The sequence below is a fragment of the Alosa pseudoharengus genome, unplaced genomic scaffold (assembly GCF_046254945.1).
Source record: "Alosa pseudoharengus isolate Yale_2024_CS ecotype anadromous, Long Island Sound unplaced genomic scaffold, YU_APseudo_1.1 YU_APseudo_1.1_scf_3, whole genome shotgun sequence".
NCBI classification, from domain to species: domain Eukaryota; kingdom Metazoa; phylum Chordata; class Actinopteri; order Clupeiformes; family Clupeidae; genus Alosa; species Alosa pseudoharengus.
The window spans coordinates 40,839,142-40,859,866 of NW_027468718.1; the positions used below are offsets into that span (position 1 = coordinate 40,839,142).

General features: G+C 41.0%; 2 protein-coding genes across 5 annotated transcripts in view; one reads left to right on the forward strand and one right to left on the reverse strand.

Annotated features, from left to right (window-relative positions):
* nckap1 (NCK-associated protein 1) overlaps positions 1 to 14,135 on the reverse strand; it is a 44,648-nt gene extending 30,513 nt beyond the window's left edge. The window contains exons 1-8 of one of the 4 annotated variants that reach the window (XM_076264260.1): positions 13,849 to 14,135; positions 9,409 to 9,426; positions 7,565 to 7,675; positions 4,116 to 4,202; positions 2,305 to 2,361; positions 1,854 to 1,996; positions 1,101 to 1,191; positions 841 to 978 (exon numbers count right to left, since the gene is read on the reverse strand). In XM_076264260.1, the coding sequence (XP_076120375.1) occupies positions 841 to 978; positions 1,101 to 1,191; positions 1,854 to 1,996; positions 2,305 to 2,361; positions 4,116 to 4,202; positions 7,565 to 7,675; positions 9,409 to 9,426; positions 13,849 to 13,956 (753 nt within the window). In that variant the 5' untranslated portion in view covers positions 13,957 to 14,135. Of the gene's footprint in view, positions 1 to 840; positions 979 to 1,100; positions 1,192 to 1,853; positions 1,997 to 2,304; positions 2,362 to 4,115; positions 4,209 to 7,564; positions 7,676 to 9,408; positions 9,427 to 13,848 lie in introns of all 4 variants that reach the window. The other 3 variants (XM_076264259.1, XM_076264262.1, XM_076264261.1) reach the window with 3 other exon arrangements.
* A 4,125-nt stretch (positions 14,136 to 18,260) lies between these two features.
* Positions 18,261 to 20,269, forward strand: dusp19a (dual specificity phosphatase 19a). The gene is made up of 4 exons (XM_076262706.1): positions 18,261 to 18,566; positions 18,773 to 18,819; positions 18,970 to 19,122; positions 19,931 to 20,269. The coding sequence occupies exons 1-4, from the start codon at positions 18,344 to 18,346 to the stop codon at positions 20,138 to 20,140; spliced, it is 633 nt and encodes a 210-aa protein (XP_076118821.1). The 5' UTR covers positions 18,261 to 18,343; the 3' UTR covers positions 20,141 to 20,269.
* Positions 20,270 to 20,725: the final 456 nt, after the last annotated feature.

The window sequence follows — 20,725 nt, forward strand, 5'->3', positions numbered from 1 at the left end:
AGTTAAATAGTTGGATAGTTTAAATGGTCAAATTATTTAATAGGGAATTATTGTAGTGGAGACTTTTATTTTGAAACAGTTGCCGGCAGAGGAAGCAGTTAAACAGGATCTGTAGTCAAAGCAACCATGCTGAGCAATGCACCGAAAGCACTGTAACTGCATTGGCAATTTTCATGCCCTCTAATTAAGAAGAAAGAATTTAAATTCTAGCCAGACCAGTTCCTGAGTATGAAAACAGAAAATGAAAAGAAAAAAAAAAACACTGCATTGTGTAAGTGAACAGTATAACCTCCTTACAGATGCTAGCCAAACTTTTAAAGGGTTTGACAGTTTATGGTCATACATTTTATCTTGGATAGTATTTAAGAATAATTATTAAGATTGCATGTATGTGTGTGGGGGTGGGTGGGGGTAGGGAGGGGGGTGTTGAGTTGAGCATAAAAGTGTGCGCATTTGTATATTTATGTTCTTCATGTTGAGTGTGACTGTGTGTGTGTGTGTGTGTGTGTGTGTGTGTGTGTGTGTCTGTGCTGTCCTCATCGTGTCTAACTGTACAGGATTGAGTGAGTGTGTGAGTGTGAGTGTGTGTGTGGTCCTCACCGTGTCTTACTGTACGGGGTTGTGTGAGTGTGTGAGCGTGAGTGTGAGTGTGTGTGCGCATGTGCCGTCCTCACCGTCTGACTGTGCGGGGTTGAGTGAGTGTGAGTGTGTGGTCCTCACCGTGTCCGACTGTGCGGGGTTGAATGAGTGTGTGTGCCGTCCTCACCGTGTCTGACTGTGCGGGGTTGAGTGTGTGTTTGTGTGTGTGTGTGTGTGTGTGTGTGTGTGTGCCGTCCTCACCGTGTCTGACTGTGCAGGGTTGAGCATAGTGCTGGGGGCGCTGATGAGGCTCAGCAGCTGGGCGTTCCTCCACTGGTCAGCGGACAGGTTGCGCCGAGGGTACACCATCTGCAGGGAGATCAGGGCGTCCGACAAGGACTGCAGCCCCAAAAACAACACCACACACCCACCGATGAGTCAAGGCAAATGCACAATGAGTCTGGCAGGATGTGTCAAGTTGTAGTGCTGTGGTGCAATGTGGCCATCTCATTTCTCCTCACCTTTCCATGAGGGACAAACTCCTCCATCATCTTCTTAAATGGGTTTTCATAGTCCACAATCATCTGTCCAAGCCTGGGGTATTCTCTGTCACTGAAACCGAAAAACAGAGACACAAGCCATAAAATTGTGGGAATAAAAAAAAAAATAGTCTCCTACAACAGTGTTTCTCAAACTATGGGCAATGGACTGGCACAAAGTCTAATTATGCCCGGTGCTTCGGTCACTCGCCTGATCATTTGCGGCACAACTGAATGGCATCATGAAACCGGCAAACGGCTCCGCTGTTTAAGTTATACAAAAGCTGGTAATTTGTTTGCTGCTTTTTTTTCAAACGAAAACTTAATAAAAAGCATAATATTTTCTCCATTTTCCTATCAGTGTGTGATGCTTGCATGAAGACAGCTTCCCAAAACAATGGCTGCAGTCTAGACTGCTCCCATATCACTGATGCCATGGCTTTGGGGAGTTTTCATCATGGAAGCATCATGCAACCATGCTGAGCAATGCACCGAAAGCACTGTAACTGCATTGGCAATTAGAATGAACCATCAGACATCAAGTGCATGTTTTCATTGAAAACTTTTTTTGAAAAATGTTTTAATTGTCTGACATGACCGGGCCTCAGGTGAAAGAAGTGTGAGACTTGAGGCCGTCTTACAGCACTGTGACTGGAAAAAAAACATGTGCGTGCTCATTTCGTAAACTGCATATCAGTATTGTCTATTAAATCATCACAAGCATGTTTCCATTACCTTGAGCCATGTGTCATTTCATGTGCGTAGTTGTAAAGGCCAATGATTGCTTTGCGTTCCTCGATTCGGGATAGCAGTATCATTAATGTAGTGTAGGTCACGACTAAGTCAAGGTAGTTCTTTGTGAGATCAAAATTTACAGTCTGTAGAGAAAAAAAGGAGGACATTTAAAAATAGGGTTGTTTTGTAGAACTATGGTAGATATGCACAATTGTCATAGCACAGATAATGTTTTAATTCAAAACAAAATAGGTCTTAAATTCAAATACCGGTATTATTTTCAAGTATATACTGTTCATAGTACAATAATTTGTGCAGAATATTCAGGAAAACCTTGTTTAACATAAACATTAATGACGACATCTGCTCTATTTGAGTAAACATTGAAATTTTCTGCTTATTTCTGTTAAATGTTAACAATGATGGAAATAGGGTTTTAGTCTCTGCTTACAATGTCAAAGAAAACTTGGCAAACGTCAATAGTGTTCAGCAGTTCACAAACATGGTCCTTGGGGAAAAAAAGAGAAATGACAGACAATTAGGAAACTTTTATTACATATAACATCTAGGATAAAGTAAGGTTATGTTACAGTATGAAATGTGCTCCAACGTCTATCAATAAGGAAACAGATCCTAAAGGTTGCCTTCATCTAGTGTCAGTGAACACCCCAAGCAAGCTAGCAGACGTTCTTCCTGCTTAAGTTGCGTAGCAAGCCTTAAGTTTTAATCAATCATAAACTCAGAAAAAAAATCAGGGATTGGCCTCCCAGGATGTCAATCAAAGTAAAAATAAAATCAATGGCTGAGTAGAGCTGAAGCAGTTTAGAAGAGAGGTTTGCTTTCAAATGTCTGGACAGCACTAGCTTGATAAGCAGGACTTTCACATTGGAAACACAAACAATTACAAACAATGATAAGGTATGGAAATCGAGAACCGGTTCCTATGGAGAACCAGTTCCATTGTATGAATCATCAAAGTTGTACGCCTCAGAGGTCACCGATTCCTTTCACGGATACCAGCATTCTTTTGTATGTCATCATGCGTGATAAATCAACAACAGACCAGCAGTTGTACCAGTTTAATCAGTTTGTGTGCAAGTTTGGGTATAAAGTGTGAAAATTTGTCCACAGCTCCCCATAATTTGCACACTGATGGCTATAATAAAAAAAACTGAGGCTAAATTATCATTTTGTGATCTTTTTAAGTATTTCAACCATGACTGTATTGGAATCTCATCAGCATTGATAAGCTGGCTTCATTAAATGGATAACGCTAACTAGGCTAAGATTAGCATCATTAATCACAGAACACTGCAGTGACATCATGCAGACCACATACTGTATCAAACATGCTTGACATTTGTTCTAGGCCTATGATGCTTTCAAGGAGAGCAAACAGGATTCTAATGCAGTTCAGATGAAATAAAAGTGTGTGTTCCAATATTACAAATGTGTGCAGGTCTAATATTGAACTCTTCTGGATGCCCAGACCTATTTGAGTGTAGCCTGACATGCTTATCATTCGGTAGAATAATTGGTGATTTTATGTACCCATTTTATATCTGTCTCCAACTTCCCTTCCCCCTATTCCCTTTAAAGGTGCTCCAAGCGATGTTACGCGGTTTCTAAGCTAAAACATTTTTTCTCACATACAGCAAACATCTCCTCAACATCCACTAGCTGCCTGTCCGCTGAATACACTGTAAAAACGCGGTCTCTGTGGACTGCCCAGGCTCCAAAAACAGCAGCAAAAACAGCGTGGTCCAGCCTGGACCATGAAACATAACAAACTCTTCCAGCCAATCATCGACGAGATGCGCGTTCAGGAGAGTTTCAGTTGCAAGGGAGAGAGGGGGAGGGAGGGGCGAGCTAGCTCTCGGTTTTGTTCGAAAGTCAACAGAAGTGACGTTACCCAACATCACTTAGAGCACCTTTAAGAGGTATTATTAGCTAATGAAATGTTACTAGGCATAATGTCCACTTTTCTGATGAGTTGTTTATTTCATTGTTTACTTTTGTATCTCTTTACCAAGAAAATGAGCATTGTAATATCTTCTAAAAGAGAAGATATTACAATCAGGAATCAAAAAGGAATTCAATTAAGAATGATCAGAATAAATTACCAAATAAAGTCCAAACACAAATTACTTAATAAGCCAATTAAGTGATGGTTGAACTATGAAACCAGATTTCTAAACCAAGGTTTAGATGCCTGTATTTTTTACAGTTCGTAAAAAAAAACATAACACAATTCAGTCTTACCTTAAATTCCATAACATCCACAAATGTGAAGTAGTACAAAGCTAGATTCTTTAGTATTTCAGACTTTTCTTTTTGTAGTTGTGCAAGCTGTTGCTGTGGAAGGAAAACAATGACGACAATGTAAATGCTGGTAAACAGAAAACCATACGACCATACAATGTTTTTTATTGTAAATCCTGTCAGCAAGGTTCATTCACTATAGACTCATTAGTGGTCTAAAATGTCTCAACTTTGTCCATGTTGCAAACAAGACTAATTGACTGTGGTCGGCCAGAAGTATTCTCTAATCCTCTCTAAGGCCTGTGTCTACTGTGCGAGTCTGCATTTTGGTAAAACTACAGTATCACATAAATGTGTGCATTTTAATGAAAGGAAAAGACCTAAACAAAATTGTGATGGCCGTTTTAAAATGTGTAAATGTCAGTGAGCCCCGAGATTTCAAATAGAAACATCAGGTTTGACGTTAAAATGAATGAACCTTGCATCAAGTCTTGACAAGCCCCCTATTCCTCTCCCTGTTGGTACTTGCATGAGATTTGCGACCACAGAACAAATATGCACTGCAAGAGACTCAATGGTAACATTTGGACACAGCCATTTGAACATTATGTTTTGTCATATTTGTCTTTGTTTTCTGTATTTTTATGTTTCGAATGCTTCATTTGTTGATAATTTGCTGGTATTGCTTAGCCTGGCTAGCGCCACCACTTCTCAATGAGACGTGGTCTGGAAACCAAACGTTCATTTTCTCGTATTTGAAAAGAATGCCCAGATCCGTTTATTGGGTGCCACGGATGTCTATCAAATGCGTCTGTGCATAGCTCATCATCGTCTTGCTTTCCCCCTTGTTCTGTGATTGGTCCCCTATCTCAGGCGAAAATTTGCTCCATGGTCTCCAGGCTGCCTTAGCAGCGTGAATCAAATCGCGCGCAAGGCAGCATGGGAACACCCAGGCTAGGTATTGCTATACAATGGATCATGGCTATTTTAGTCTACCAGCTATGTTACTGAATGTTTGCCAGTGCATTGCTGAATGCTAAACGTTGTGTTCATTGAATTTAATGCATTGATAGAATGTGATAGCCGATCAGCCAATCAATGAACCCCATGTCAAACTGCAAAATGGATGAGCCAGATTTGCATAAGGAATTCCAAGCATGTGCATCATGGTCTAAGGGGGTCCCTGGGAGCTACACTGTTAAAACATGAATCCTGTGCATGCAGTGCCTTTACACTGACACGCTTTACTTCACATGAGCTGTGTCCCCATCTCTTCCCTTGTAAAGCAGTACAGATTTGCCCTGGAACCAAGTTAGTATCTACTTCACTACACAAATCACTGCAAGTTCTCTATGTTAAAAAGGGTTATAGCAACCAAGAAATACCATCAATACCATTCAATGCTTTCAAGAAAGAGAGTGAGCATCATTTCTAGAAATACCCATTACATCCCTTTACTCACACACATAACACCCCATTTCAAAGGTTTACTAATGTAGAGAAGTGTTCTCTTAATGCTTATTACAACAGAAGGCCTATATGTCTTTCTATGTACTCTTTCAATGAAATCACCTTGTTCCTGAACAGAAACTACACACTACATACAAAGAGAGTGTTGAGGGTCTAGAAAGGTATAGGCATGCAATTCCCTATTGAGGAATCTCAGAATAGACATTCAATAGTGATTTGGACTAGACTTGTATGTTATTAGGTAGCCTGTTGTTGACAATGGTCTGGACACCCCACAGCGTTAACGGTCATATCTCTCGTTTTTGTGTTTCCTCTTATGAAATCGAAAGTGTTATTCTTAGATTCCTTTGCCCAGTATTTAAGATTGAATACAGATATATATGTGAGAACAACTAAAATGTTCAAACCCATGAGTAAGTGGTTTAAGGCGTTCAAACAAAGCAAATGGACTCCGGTGGAGTCCAAAACTTACCAAAAAGAATAATCCAGAAAATAGCCATGTTAAGCATGCAAGAAAACAAAAATGCACAACATAAAAATACAAAACAGCACAAAAAGAAAGAACTCAAACACAGTTAAACATGAGGAAGCTGTACGTCATTCCAAGTAGCAGTTTGAAAAAACATTTTAAAACACAAACACACAGCAGAGACTAAAAGTAGAAAGCTTAAAAAGAAGCATTTGAGAAACATTTGTTTTTACACAGGAATGGTGACTGATTACTATTGAGACACACACACACACACAGAGAACAGACATGTTACACTGGAGTCATGAAATGCGTGTTTAAGAACACCATGATGGGATATTACTGGGCAAAAATTACAATCAGTTTTTGGCTTTGAGAGAGATTTGTCAGAAGGACATAGTTTAGAGGAGGGGTGGGGGTTTAGGGTGGGGATGGGGCACCTTCATCATTAGAGGGTGTAGAGACTAACAGCAATGAAAGGGAGAGGCACTGAGCTTGGAGAGGGGATGATAAGACCAAAGAGTGAGGGAGAGAGCGCGTGTGTGTGTGTGTGTGAGCGAGAGAGAGATAAAGAGAATCAAAGAGAGATAGAACAGAGTTTAGGAAGAGGGAGAAAGAGAGAGGGAGGGAGGGAGGGAGAGAGAGATGGAGGGAGAGAGAGAGAGTCAGTCAGAGAGAGCCAGAGAGAACAGAGTGAATTTCAGAGAGAGAGAGAGAGAGAGAGAGAGAGAGCCACCCCACACGCCTACATTCCTGTGTGAGGCCGTTTGCATCACACACACTGGTGGCTTAGAGAGGCGCAGAGGAGCGGAGCGACTGACTCGGACACACACACACACACACACACACACACACAGGTGGCTTAGAGGGGCGCAGAGGAGCGGAGCGACTGACTCAGCCAGACAACTCCTCTCTGAGCCACACCACACACGCTCCTGAACCTGAAACACACACTCAGCAGCCGCTCATCCACACACACACACACACACACGCACGCACACACACTCAGCAGCCGCTCACACACACACACACAGACACAGACTCACTCAGCAGCCGCTCCTCCACACACACACACACTCAGCAGCCGCTCCTCCACACACACACACACACAGACTCACTCAGCAGCCGCTTCTCCACACACACAGCAGCCGCTCCTCCACACACACACACACACACACTCAGCAGCCGCTCCTCCACACACACGCACGCACACTCAGCAGCCGCTCCTCCACACACACACACACACACACACGCACTCACTCAGCAGCCGCTTCTCCACACACACACACACACACACACACACACACACACACACACACACACACAATGACACCTAATTACACAAGAGACACAGTAACTGACATTGATTTTTATGTCACTAAGAGGTGCATTTAGGCCTTCTCATCAGATGCCTCAAACACTGTTGATGACCAGGTCTCTCTGGACACTCTAGCACACATTGGCCTCTCTCATTGAATTGCCTGCACTGACATACTTGACGAACACTTACGTTGTTGTTACGTGTCTCGACGGCCGGGAACTTTCGGACGATAAACTTGACCGCGGACTCTAGGTTTTTGTCAATCAGGTACGAGGGCTTTGCTTTGGGGTCCCCGCATGCCTGTGATGGAGGAGAGAAGAAAGCGAGAGGGAGGGAGAGAAAGAGAGAGAGAGAAAAAAAGGGATAACTCAAAATGCTACAGCTGCCACTGACAAAATGGTAAACACAGAAAACATCCGACAGGCCAGAGATTACAAAAATAAACAACTAAACAGAAGGAACATTTTCAGATGACAGGTGAACAGGATGAGAAGGCAAAGTGCAGGGAATTGATTTGAATTTGTCACAGCTAAAAAATGCAATGTAAAAGAGAGAGGAGAGAGAGAGATAGAAAGATAGAGAGAAAGAGAGAGAGAGAGAGATAGATAGATAGAAAGAGAGAGATAGATAGATAGATATAGATAGAAAAAAGGAGAAAGAAAGAAAAAGAGAAAGGAGAGAGATAGAAAGGTAGAGAGAAAGAGATACATAGAAAGAGAGAGAGAGATAGAAAGATAGAGAGAAAGAGATGGATAGAAAGAGAGAGAGAGAGAGAAAGAGAGAGAGAGAGATAGATAGAAAGAGATAGATAGAAAGAGAGAGAGAGAGAGAGACATGTTCTGTCGACGGACAAGGTGCTGCATGATAAGTTGGAGGGCAGTTAGTGAGACGGCAGTGCATGGGCGGACGCACTCCTACGGGTGGGGGGTGGGAGGGACAGAAAGGTGAGCCACTGGCCGGTGCGTTTGCCTTGGTCACTCTGTAAGCGGTGAGGGGCTTACAGAGGTTAGACGGGGCTAGAGGAAGTCGGCAGACGTGCAATTTGAGGTAGGGCGGTGTGTTGAATGATTACATGGTTAACATGATGCAAGGCATGCACCTATGCCTGGTAACACCTTCAAAAAGCGTCCTCCTAATGGTCAAATCAAATAAATCCTGAACTACACAACAATAGATGTCCATGCTGGGATATTCTATTTTATTGAATTACAGGGTACAAAACAAAAAGCTACTTTTATACATACTTCTAGGACTGATGTCTAGTTAGAGTTCCCATCATAACCCCATTAGAGTTTGTAACTAAAGGGCCTTCAGTGCGAGTAGCCTACAAAACAAAATGGCCAACAAAATTTCCAGAAAGTTCACTCCTTCAATTTTTTGGAACTCCACTGCTTTCCAGCAAACACAAAAGCCTGGTTATAGCACTCCCACTGCCAAAACTGAATGAAAGGGTAATGGAGTATGGTAATACAACTGTAAGCAGTGGTAATTATCTGAAACATTTAAATACAAATATCATACAAATACAGAGGTCACCAATTAACTGTTACACCTGTAAAACAGAGGCATAAGCCTACTACATAAGTGCTTGCTACATAACTGCTAGGGTCAATAAATAATTCTACTAGCTGGGTGCTCTTTAAAGCTGTGTCTTAAAAAGTAAATAAAAAATTCCAAAGACCCATAATAAGAGTAGAGCCTAGAGCAATCATGGAACCTACTACATTATGTATGCATGTGTACTGAACGTCAAAACAAACAAACACAAAACCAATAAATGGAAATAAATTAAAACAAACAAACAAATCAATTATAACAAATCAATCCCTGATAGCACTAACATACTTTTTTTTTTTTTTGGAGGGGAAAGGGGAACGGCCTTTTCTTTGAACTGTGCTACGGCATTGTGAGTTGATACAGAGTTTATGGGATCATGAGCTGGTAAGGAAAGCAGAAAAAAGGGGGTGGGGTAGACGGAGGACTGAGATTTCGGGGTGGGGAGGGGTGTAGGGAAGGTGAAAAGCTGTGCAAACCTTCCAAACTTGTCCTTGCTGGGGGGAAGCATTGTAACAGAAAGAGAGAAAATTACACATAAAACACAGGTTTCCAAATGTCTACCATGCATGTCTAACGTCCAAAATAAAGATTAGCTTTGGGAACTAATGTGTGAGTATATTTCTCCTCTTATATAACTACTGCATATATATATATATATATTTTTTTTTTGCTTTATAAGTCATTTGAAGATTCAGCTTAGTCAGTTGTTGTTACGGTCCTATAGCGGGTTTCGCATACAGGTAAGTTCTCATACAGGTAAGTTCTCCTTGAGAGGGACATTGTTGGGGTTACTGGGTGGCTGTCTGTTAAAAGTGCTGCGAGGCGTTCCCAGAGCTAACATACACACCATGCAGAGTCCACTCCTCCAGGGGTAGGGAGACAGGAGGCTACTACAAGGATTCAAGTTTCACGTTTTTCAGAAAAGACCAGGAATTATGTGATTAGTTCAAAGGAAAAAATAGTCATGCAAGCCAAATAAATAAATAAATAGATAGATAGATAAATAAACAAACAAAATTATTTTTAAAATTTAATTAAACAAGAAATGCAACATAACCCAACGTATTTCACAGCGGACTGTTTGAAACCGAATAAACTGAACCAAAAAAAAAAAAAAAAGGATATTGAAACTGAATTTAACAGGGAATTAGAAAAGGAAAAAACACCAGGCAGATCAAATGTTGGAAACACCCCATGCAATATCTGCAGTGACAATTCCGCTACACGTTAGGTGGGCTCCAAACTCAACCTCGCTACAAAAAAGGGCAGCCAGTTGGATGATCCCACTACGGGAATACACCGGAACACAAAACATGTAAAGCTTTAGCAATGTCTGGATCACACAAGGTATCCGGGCACCACAAACTAGCATGCTAGCATGGGCCATAAACTAGCGGGGACCACAAACTGATCGGAGTGATCCGAGCTATCAAACACCTGACTCTCACTAACAGTGACATCAACGGGCCATGGGTAGCCCAAATGTTTTCTCCACAATTAATTATGCCTCTGATCCGCAAGACTGCCATTCAGTGGAGACTTGCCCTGGGCCAACCAGAGAGAGCGAGAGATGGCTGGAAGTAACAGATTGAGGTCAAGGATATGCAGGACTTGGTCCTCATGAGACACACTCCCCGTGGCCTTTAGATGAAGTCTTGCAGAAAGGCTTCATACAGAAAGGTTAATGCCTGCCTATTGTTGTCGTTTAGCCTACCACACCATAAAAAATACATTGGCCTATATGAGGCACTGTCCAGGCTATGCATTGTATTTAGGCTATTGCATTGTATGTACTACTATGTGGGTCCACTAAACATGGTGCATCCTACTCTCAGTGAAAACCTAAAACACTGATATTTCAGTGCAGATCTTCAATGATACTTCCATGGCCATTGTGAATAAGACTCCCTTCCCTAGGGCTGGGTAGTTAGTCTAAATGCCAGTGACATAAGCAACATGCACTTCCGTTCTTATTCTGAGGATTCCTAGTGTCATTTCCTGTGGAGTTTTTTTTAACGCCGCTTATTTAGGGCAAGTCTCCCATATTCACATACGTCATTCTGGCACTAAACTATCTAATGATAACATTATTTCTCTGGGCAAAATGGTCATTGTATGCACAAAATGCACTTCCTCCATTAAGCATGAATAGAACAGCGAGTTATAAATGTGGCAATGTCACATCAGAATGGTCCTAATCAACGATCTGGCTCTTTTTTTTTTTTTTTTTCAATCAAAGCATCTCATTTTTAAATGCTTTGATGAAATATCTCACTGGCTAAGGCAGGCAATGACTGAATGCAGGGAAACCACTTGATTTACAGCAACAACTGAATGAGATTGCTGCAATTTCCAATGCATCTAGACAGTGCTGATGTCAATGTCTTTACAGTTGCTAAGCAACAGAAAAACCTAAATGTAACGCTCTGCTCGCTCACGCTCTGCTGAAATGCCGACTCTCGTCCACATGGACCAGCCCTATCTGCAATCAAACAGCCCTGATTAACACGGCGGAATGCGGGGATGGCGTTCATGGGGATACACAGAAATGGAACACATGGGAGTAGTGCAAGACAGAGAGAATCACTACTTGGTTGGAGACTTGTCGGTGGTGCTGACTGAATGCATGAGGTCGGATGCCTTTGGATGGGGAGGGAAAACGAGAGAGAGAGTGAGTGAGAGTGAGTGACTGAGTGAGTGACAGTAGTTATTTGTTCAGTGTCCTCAAGTTGAGACTGAAACTTCTGTGGTGGTGGACTCCCCCCATTTTCGCAGCATAGAGCCACTTCTGTGCCCTAATTGGCAGAGGGACACACTGCAATGAATATGCATCCCTCATTGGAGCGGGGTGCACTGCCACCCGATTCGGGGTGACAATGTGCGAGATGGGACAGCAGGAAGAGGGGGGGGGGGGGATGCAGGGAGGGACCTAGAGGGAAAGTAGGCCTTCAGAGCAAGTAGGGTGAGGGACTAGGGGGTGGGCTGTCAGAGCAGGGGGAGGGGGGCGGGAGAAAAGGATGCGAACAGATAGCCTAGCACAGTTCTCAGCTAGCCTCCTTTTCTACTGCTGGCTGACGCTGGACAGCTTCCAGCACGCTCACTGCCAGTTTCACAGGCTGCCAAAGCGTTTACTGTGAAGCCTCCATCTTTGAGATGAGTGTCAAACCCAGGGAAGGAATATTATTCCCTATGCTCACAGCGAGCACAGCTACAAAGGGATGACACTGACAGGTCCAGCAGGAGAGGAGGTGTGACAGGTTCTGCTTTGTGTGCAGCTGAGGGTTCATGCCAGCTCTAGGATGCTGTAAACCACCTGCATCACAGACCACAGTCACAGCACATCCAAACACAAAACTCTACTTTTGGAGGAATTGGAAGGTGTTTGAACCTTGGATATTGAGAGCAACACCTCTGAGGAACACATTTTAATATAAACCACAATTACCAACAGACTAGAAATCTAGGCTACCACAAGGAAACTACGAAAAGCAACAACTGACTTAGTATCTCATCAAACATTATTATGGTCAAATTATTTCAACATTGCTGTCCATGTACTCATTTCTGAGCAACTAAGCAATCAGTGTGCTTCATGAACACTTGTTAATGTCCTTGAGGGGATTATTTAGAAATACGTGTCTATAATGAATAAGGCATTCATAAGACATTCAAACAGAACTGTACGTTTCCAAAAAACACCAGATAAATAGCAGATTTATGATGGTGCCCAGGAACTCAGGCTTCAAAACGTGCCTTCAATTGTGGCAGCAAAGGGAGGTACAATTGATGTATGAAGCGTGAGGAAAACAACGTTGCTAAATCATTCTGTGGTCAATCATGTTCACGTTAACGCCCGCTCCAGTCAGCAGACAAGGAGACCTGACGCACCTTTAATGCGTGCAGTCCACGCAAAATTGGCTGGCAACTCTATTTTGACACGAACTGTCCAAATGAATTGATTTCAGGGGAAGCTTAGCTAACTCTCAGAGCTGAGGTGTCTGGGCTGGATTATCCCCGTTACCTCTTGATTATGCTGTTGCTCGCTATTTGACAGGGCGCAGAACGTTGGTGCCCTGGAGCTACAACAATCCTGCTGGATATAACGTTAACACCACATGCACAACGTCAACAGAAAACACACAAAACGGACATGAATAAAATACCCTTGTGCCGAAGTGCAGGCATCCTCTTTATGGAAGTGGTGTAAATGCCAATAGAATTCCTTGCTAGCGGACAAGCAGGTTAGCAATGACTCACTACTACTATACTACTATCCTTTGCGTTAGCACGGTGTGTAAGTGGATTGACTGTCTGAAAAGGAAACCTACCCAGCAAGCTAACTTGTTAGCAGCTAGCGATAGAGCGCTAGAGGCATGTCATAGCGTCCGAATATCTGTTGTTTCTTTGCTTATCCCTGGCAATGGCAATGTTTGAGCTGACGCAGAATGAATGGTGCAGTAGTTTAAATATAACTACCAATTTATGAAAAGCTGCTGCTGTAATGGTTACGTTGGCTTGCTAACCAGTTAGCGAGCAGGCTAACGTTATCGTCAAACGTCTGGGAGAAATGTCCACAACCAAAACCTAGGGAAGAATAGCATGGGCCACCATTTTGCTATAATATCTCCAGAAAAGAACACTTAATGCAACGTTTATGTATATGGATATTTCAGACACAATAACCAAGTCATCATTAGAATATCCAAATTAACGATAAGGTCGATATTGAAGCCTTTCTGTCAGGGCCTTCCCTGAATTCCTGTCTGTTGCTGTCCTGTATGCTATCGCTGCAGTCATCTTTCACTGGGAATTGTGTCGTTTAGATATATGATGATAGCTTACATTATTATTAGGGCACTAAGATATCATTAAACCTTGACGAAACCAGTCTCTAACCTCAATTCCAAACACCTTACCTTTTTGATATTGTAGATGCGGGTGAGCATCCCGATGCCCCTGTCGTTTAAAATGGTCAATTTCTCCGCCAGCTTTTGCTGGCTTGGTTGTAACACACCCCGCGACATGCTGACAATTTAGCTAATGTGCTTCACGAATCCAAACGGATCGAAAAACTCTTAATGTAGTGTTACAAAATAAAGAAGCAGACAAATGTTTTAGTGTTAAAATTTGCCCATATTATGGGCTAAAATCCTCGTCAACTCCACACTCCCCTCCTCCGACTCCCTGTTTTTTTTCTAGGTGTTGCCCTAACTATCAGAACGAGGCTGTTTCCTGCAACACCAACGCATGTCACGTGACTAGCATCCTCCTCCAGTATTTCCGTCTAATATTCCCAGTCATATTTTTCCCAGATATTTGTTTTATAACATCAGGTTCATTCTCATTAGTACCTGGACACCAAACGCAAGTTCTCTTTATATTTGATTGGTGTTCATACACACAACCCATTAAACACATTGATCCTTAAGATTTGTGCGTTGGAAGGCATTTCATACTTGACCTATTGGCCAAATTCATGGTAGGCAGAGAATAAAATATTGTTTTGGTTCAAATGTATTTCACGATAGGTATACGTTTTTTTTTTACAATGTCAAATAATTACAGTGCATGAAAATGCACTGTACTGTTATTCCAAGGCATTTTATTATTATTCTTCTTCTAACGCACTTAATGCAGCTTCAACCATTTAACGTAGAAACTTCATTCAAACTATGTTACGTAGGTCTTACTTAGGACATGGGTGCTATGTATTTTTCATCTTTGTAACTTTTATACTTTTTAAACTATTAATTAAAAACTAATCAAAATTTCCCCATAGACTTAACATGGGCTGATGACATCACAATAGAGCTGTTAAAGCAACAGCAAAGAGTTTTTTGTACCTTAAAATAATGTTTCCAAAATCGTTTCAGTGGTTCATCAACTCGTAACAGGGTGAACGGCACTTTCTGCATTCGCTTTGCGGCCCTCTATCGGCTATAACCGCACTATGTAAGTTTGCCAGATCGGGTAGCGGATCTGTAGTTCGATGGAATGAGACATGAGAAACTACAAATTTGACTTGCATCTGATGTCGCAATACATCGTAGGCTACTTTCATAAAATCATGCAACATATTCTACCTTGTCTGTGGACATTGTTATTTGCAAAGCCGCGCTGGATAAACAAATAGGCTAGTGCAGAGGAAAAGTTCTTTGGTGTTGCTTTAAGCAATTAGAATCCTATGGCAGGTGTTCGGGCCACCTGGACTCAACTGCCATTCTCAGGCTTTAAGCATACAAACTGGCCCTATTAAGACTACACACCCTATTCTACTGCTTCCTCTGGCAAAAACTGTTTCAAAATAAAAGTCCTCACTACAATATTTCACTGTTAAACAATTTAACCCTTTAAACTACTAAACTTTTTAACTGTTTAGCCATTGTAAATGTTACTTGTCATCAACTATGACTTCTGTACTGTAGCTAGTTAGCATGGTTAGCATAGTTAGCATGCTAGCATGCTAGTTAGCATTTTTAGTAAAACTGCTAAAAATGATTAGCTAAGTTAGCTAAGTCACATGGTTAGCATAGTTAGCATGCTAGCATGTTAGCATGCTAGTTAGCATGTTTAGTAAAACTGCTAAAAATGATCAGCTAAGTTAGCTAAGTCACATGGTTAGCATAGTTAGTTAGCATTTTTAGCAAAACTGCTAAAAATGATTAGCTAAGTTAGCTAAGTAACATGGTTAACATAGTTAACATGCTAGCATGTTAGCATGCTAGTTAACATTTTTAGCAAAACTACTAAAAATTATTAGCTATGTTAGCTAAGTAACATGGTTAACATAGTTAGCATGCTAACATGCTAGTTAGCATAGTTAGCATATATACAAAAAATAATTAGCTAGGTTAACATTATTATCTTTGATAACATAGTTAGCATAACTGCTAGCAAACATTAGAGCCATTCCAACTGTCAGTTATCGTCAATTATCTACCTAAATAATTTAACCATTTAAATTATCCACTTATTTAACCGTTCAATCATTCCAACTATATTAAACCTTATCTACCAAGCAAATCATTTAACTATATAAACTATCCAAACTATTTAACTGTTCAGTCATTGCAACTATATTAAACCTCATCTACCTAGCAACCAATATAGTTTGTTTTTACTCTATATGATATTTTACATCATATTTTTTGCATTTTCATGCACTGTATTTCCTTCAGGAAATGCTTTTCTAGTTTAATGTTAAGGTTTTTCTGTGATTCAGCTTTGGTCAGGATTTTTGTACATGGACATTGGACATTGTACCATTAGGCTGTAATTGTTAAAATGAATACAACTTGTATTATCAAAAAAGTCTTCAACTGACTAGATGATTGATATAAAAATATCCTTTTTTTGTGAAACAAAAACATCATCTCGGTAAAAGTGCACACATAATTTGCACAAAAGACTAATTAATAATATAAATACACAGTATTTAATATAAAAAACACAAACAGACAAACAGAATATAATGAGCACAGACTTGAGTCCAAAGAGCGACTGAATGAGTATTGACGATAGAGGTATGTCTGGTGGTGCAGTGGTCAGTGCAAATATTGTCGGTGCAGTTTACATCAGTGCAAATTTGCATGGTGACAGCTTTGGGGAAGAAGCTATCCCTAAGTCTGTTTGTTCTGGCCCGTATGGACCTGAAGCGCCTGCCAGAGGGCAACAGGTTAAAGAGATGGAAGCCGGGGTGGGTGGTGTCCTTCAAGATGTTTCTGGCCCTGCTGAGACAAGGAAGGCAGAGGGCAGCCGATGATCTTTTGTGTGGTGTTTGCCACCCTCTGCAGTCTCTTCCTGTCAGCCTCCGTGCAGCTGGAGTGCCACACTGTCAGAGCGTAGGTCAGCAAGCTCTCGATGGTGGAACAGTAGAAGGTCACCAGCAGATGAGTGTTTAGTTGCTCCTTCCTGAGCACCCTCAGGAAGTGAAGCTGCTGCTGGGCCATCTTGACCAGCGCTGTGGTTCCTTGGTCTTGTTGATGTTTAGTGCCAAGTTGTTTGATGCACACTCCCCAAGTCTCAGGACCTCATCTCTGTAGGTTGCCTCATTTCCCCCTGTAATCAGCCCCACCGTTGTCATCAGCAAATTTGACAATGATGTTCTCTGGGTGGGTGGGATGGTAGTCGGATGTGTAGAGGGAGTAGAGTAGTGGGCTCAGCACACAGCCCTGGGGAGAGCCTGCAGTGCTGAGAGTGCGGGAGGAGGAGAGGTGAGGACCCAGTATTATAGGCTGAGCTGAAGTCAATGAAGAGTATCCTGACGTAGCTACTAAAAGTTGATGCTAGCATGTTTACAGACAGAGAAATGGCAGCTGAAATGGCTGACTGTCAGTTCCTGTCACATCAGGTTGTGTCACTGCCCTATGTGACACGGCCTGACAATTAAATGTTATTTTTACTTTGTATTACCTTTATTGCATGGAAAATACATTTAATGCATTTCAAAACTAAACAGGTCTCCCTGTTTAAATAATTAAAATAATTAAATAATTCAATTTCAAGTAAATTCTGTCACACCACAGTCAGCCCTGTCACACGAAACATTATGATATAAAATTGACTTTGATAAAATATTGATTAATTAATTTCATCAACTGTGTATGATGAAGATGGGGGTATATATCCACATATTGTGTGTTTGTAAAAATCTTATTTGTAAAGGTTATTTATTTTGCAACAATATGAGTGTCTGACAGTTATTATGTGCTTAACATCCTCTATGTTTGTAAAATTGCTTATATTTCTTATGGGGGTTACAAAGACACTGTTACAATCAGGGACATGTGATCAATAAGATAATGTTATTTGTGTCACAGAAATGTGTTAGGAAATCATTCTAACATGTACAAATTACATGTTAGAATGATTTCCTAACACAAACACAATTTTAGAAGTGAAAATGTACGTTTCTGGTATAGAATGCCCCTGTCGGCCTATACAACAATACCAAAAAGTTTAATTATACTTTCCCCAAATTCTCCCCAAAAGAGCAAACCTTGTTCATGTACTTTACATAAAATAATGTGACCAGTTTAGAAAATTGTGTTAGGTTGATAAAAAACACATATGGCATAAACAATTAAAAGTGAAGAAATACTTGTGACTATAGGCTACCCAAACCCAAACCCAACAGCAACAGACACAACATCACCAATAGGTGCTGCTGATGTTACAATTCCCACTATGGGTGGCAAAGCTAATAGTGACCCTTTTTTCAGGTAGGCTAAGAGGTGCTCTCAGTTACAGGTTGGGTTGCAGGCAGTAAAGCCTAAGAAAGGAATGCAGGCTAAGTGAACATCAGTATCAGCTGACCGGTATCAGTGATAGAGCACGCAGCTCCGTCGAAGGACAAGCAAGCATCAGAGGGTCTTCACTTTTCTGCCGTGGGGAAACCATCAGACACATGTGATGCAGTCTCTTGCCCAAGAAATAAAATCCTTCTCTAAAACTAATTTGAGAAAACAATGCACCAGGGTGACAACTCTGAGTGGAAGGCGGATTATTGAGACCTGGAAAGGATCCACTGTGCATGTTGTTGAAGATACTGTACAGCCAGAGACAACATTTGGTTATGTGCAGGACACCAACTGGGACCTTCAAGTTGGTGTTATTAAACCACACTTATTGCTGGGTGAGTTTGGGATATTCATACTCTTTACATGGACAACTACCTGTTTATTTTTCGCTCTGTAAACCAAGAATAGGCTAAAGGACATTATAGATTAAATACTTTCTTAACCTGTAGTCTATAACATGTCCATATCCAATGGGTTATTATGCTATCTAAAGTTGTGAGTTCGGTTATGTTTATTTGGGGTGGTCTGTTTATTCTCTCAGGCTCCCAAGATGCAGCACATGACTTTGGGACTATGATGAAATTTAAGGTACGAGTAACTGTTCTTACTTTGCCATCATACGAAGGGTGCAAGTCAAAATTAGTTTATGTTAAATTTGTTCTAAATAGGATGTTGTATGTAGTTCATTATATCAAACACATCACATGGATTTGTCTATGTTCATTTCTTGTCTTTCAGGTCACACATATATTGAATGTGGCCTATGGTGTTGAGAATGCTTTTCCAGATCTGTTTGTGTATAAAACGCTAAGCATATTGGATCTGCCTGACACAGACATCATATCATATCTTCAGGAGTGCACACAGTTTATAGAACAAGCCAAAGCAGAGGTAAGTTTTGATACTGTACTATGGTGTTTCTTGTGACAAGGTAGAGCTTATGGTTAGAATTAAATATATTTGCCTCCGTACGCTCGGCTAAAGATCTTATCCGCTCTTCGAGTGTATCATATAAGGGATGTTTTATTCCATGAAAGTGTTGTAATTTCCTGAGTGTTTGTTTTAATGCTTACCTGATACTCAAAAGCTAGCCAATGGCCAGCATCCCTTATTCTAGGTAACCACACTGCATTGTGAATAATGAATGTTGAGTTTTCACAATGCATTATTTAGCACGTTGTAGAAAGATTATATCACTACCGGCCATTGTTTGTCATACAACCTCTTTACCAAATAGATGAGGCAGTCACCCACAACCTGACACTGTCACATGATGCAAATTCACAAGGGTTTATGATTACAGCGCCTATTCAAAATAAGTTTCCATTCCTGGGATAAAATGAGTGAGTAGTTTCTTTGCTCTCTTGCCTCCCGTTTCACCCGTGATACGGAGAGTAGCTTTCCCTTAATTAATCAAACTGAGGCTTTTAGTTGAGAGGGGACCCATTCTCTTACCTTCCCACTTACCATTGTGAGTGACTAACCTTTAGTGGTGTTTGTTTCATGAATTTCCATACCATATAGTTTATCGGATCAGGCATCACTGGCACTGAATATAGTTTTTTCCCCAACCTGAGAGGCTCAATGAAGCAGAGTGCTCTGGCTCTTGCTGATGTCCTGGGTATAGTGTCATCGCAATGTGCAAGTGCGCATACATTAGACATCCCTGCCACTGAGTCTTCTTCTTCCCATTTCTTAGAGAGGAGTTGTGTTGGTCCACTGCAACTCTGGCGTTTCTCGCTGTGCTGCTGTGGTCATTGGATACCTCATGTCCAGAGAGGGCCAGGCATTTAATGACGCACTTGCCCTTGTGAAGTCAGCGCGAGCGGCCTCCTGTCCAAACCCAGGCTTCATGGAACAACTGAAAAGTTATAAACCACAAGCAAGCACACATATAAATGGTCACTGAACATTCTATGTGTTTCTGTAGCTTGACAGTCTATTCATGATGCACACATGTTGCCAGCATGAGTGTGCAGAGTTGCATTATTGTGTTTGAACTGCTTGAAAGTAGCAATATCTTGCATAATTCATACAATGCACAAATACCATGTTATATAAGGTCACTTGACAGAAGTAGATATGTTGTTGTTTGCAACAGTTCATAGTTTTGGTAGGCTTTATGGCTTAATTTATCTTTTTTTTGTTTTACAGTGGTATAATTCTAATGTGTTAGGATATTGCAAATATGTTCTTCCGAATTTAAGCTCTGCAGTCTTGCCATTCTTTCTATGGTTCTTTGGTCAAAGCAAGTATTAGCATACATTAGTAATGTTTTGCAAATAATCATTCTGTTCCTAAATTCACGCAGCTTAGGCCTACTTTAAAGTATAGGTGAATATTAATGAATAGGGCTTTGAACTGTCTTTTAAATTAATTCTTCATACCTTGTGAAATGTAATTTAATAATAAATTGTAGCTGGACTGATTGTTCAAATTGATGGATTCAAATCAAATGCACCAAATGGCTTTTTACTGTTTTATATTTGCTTTA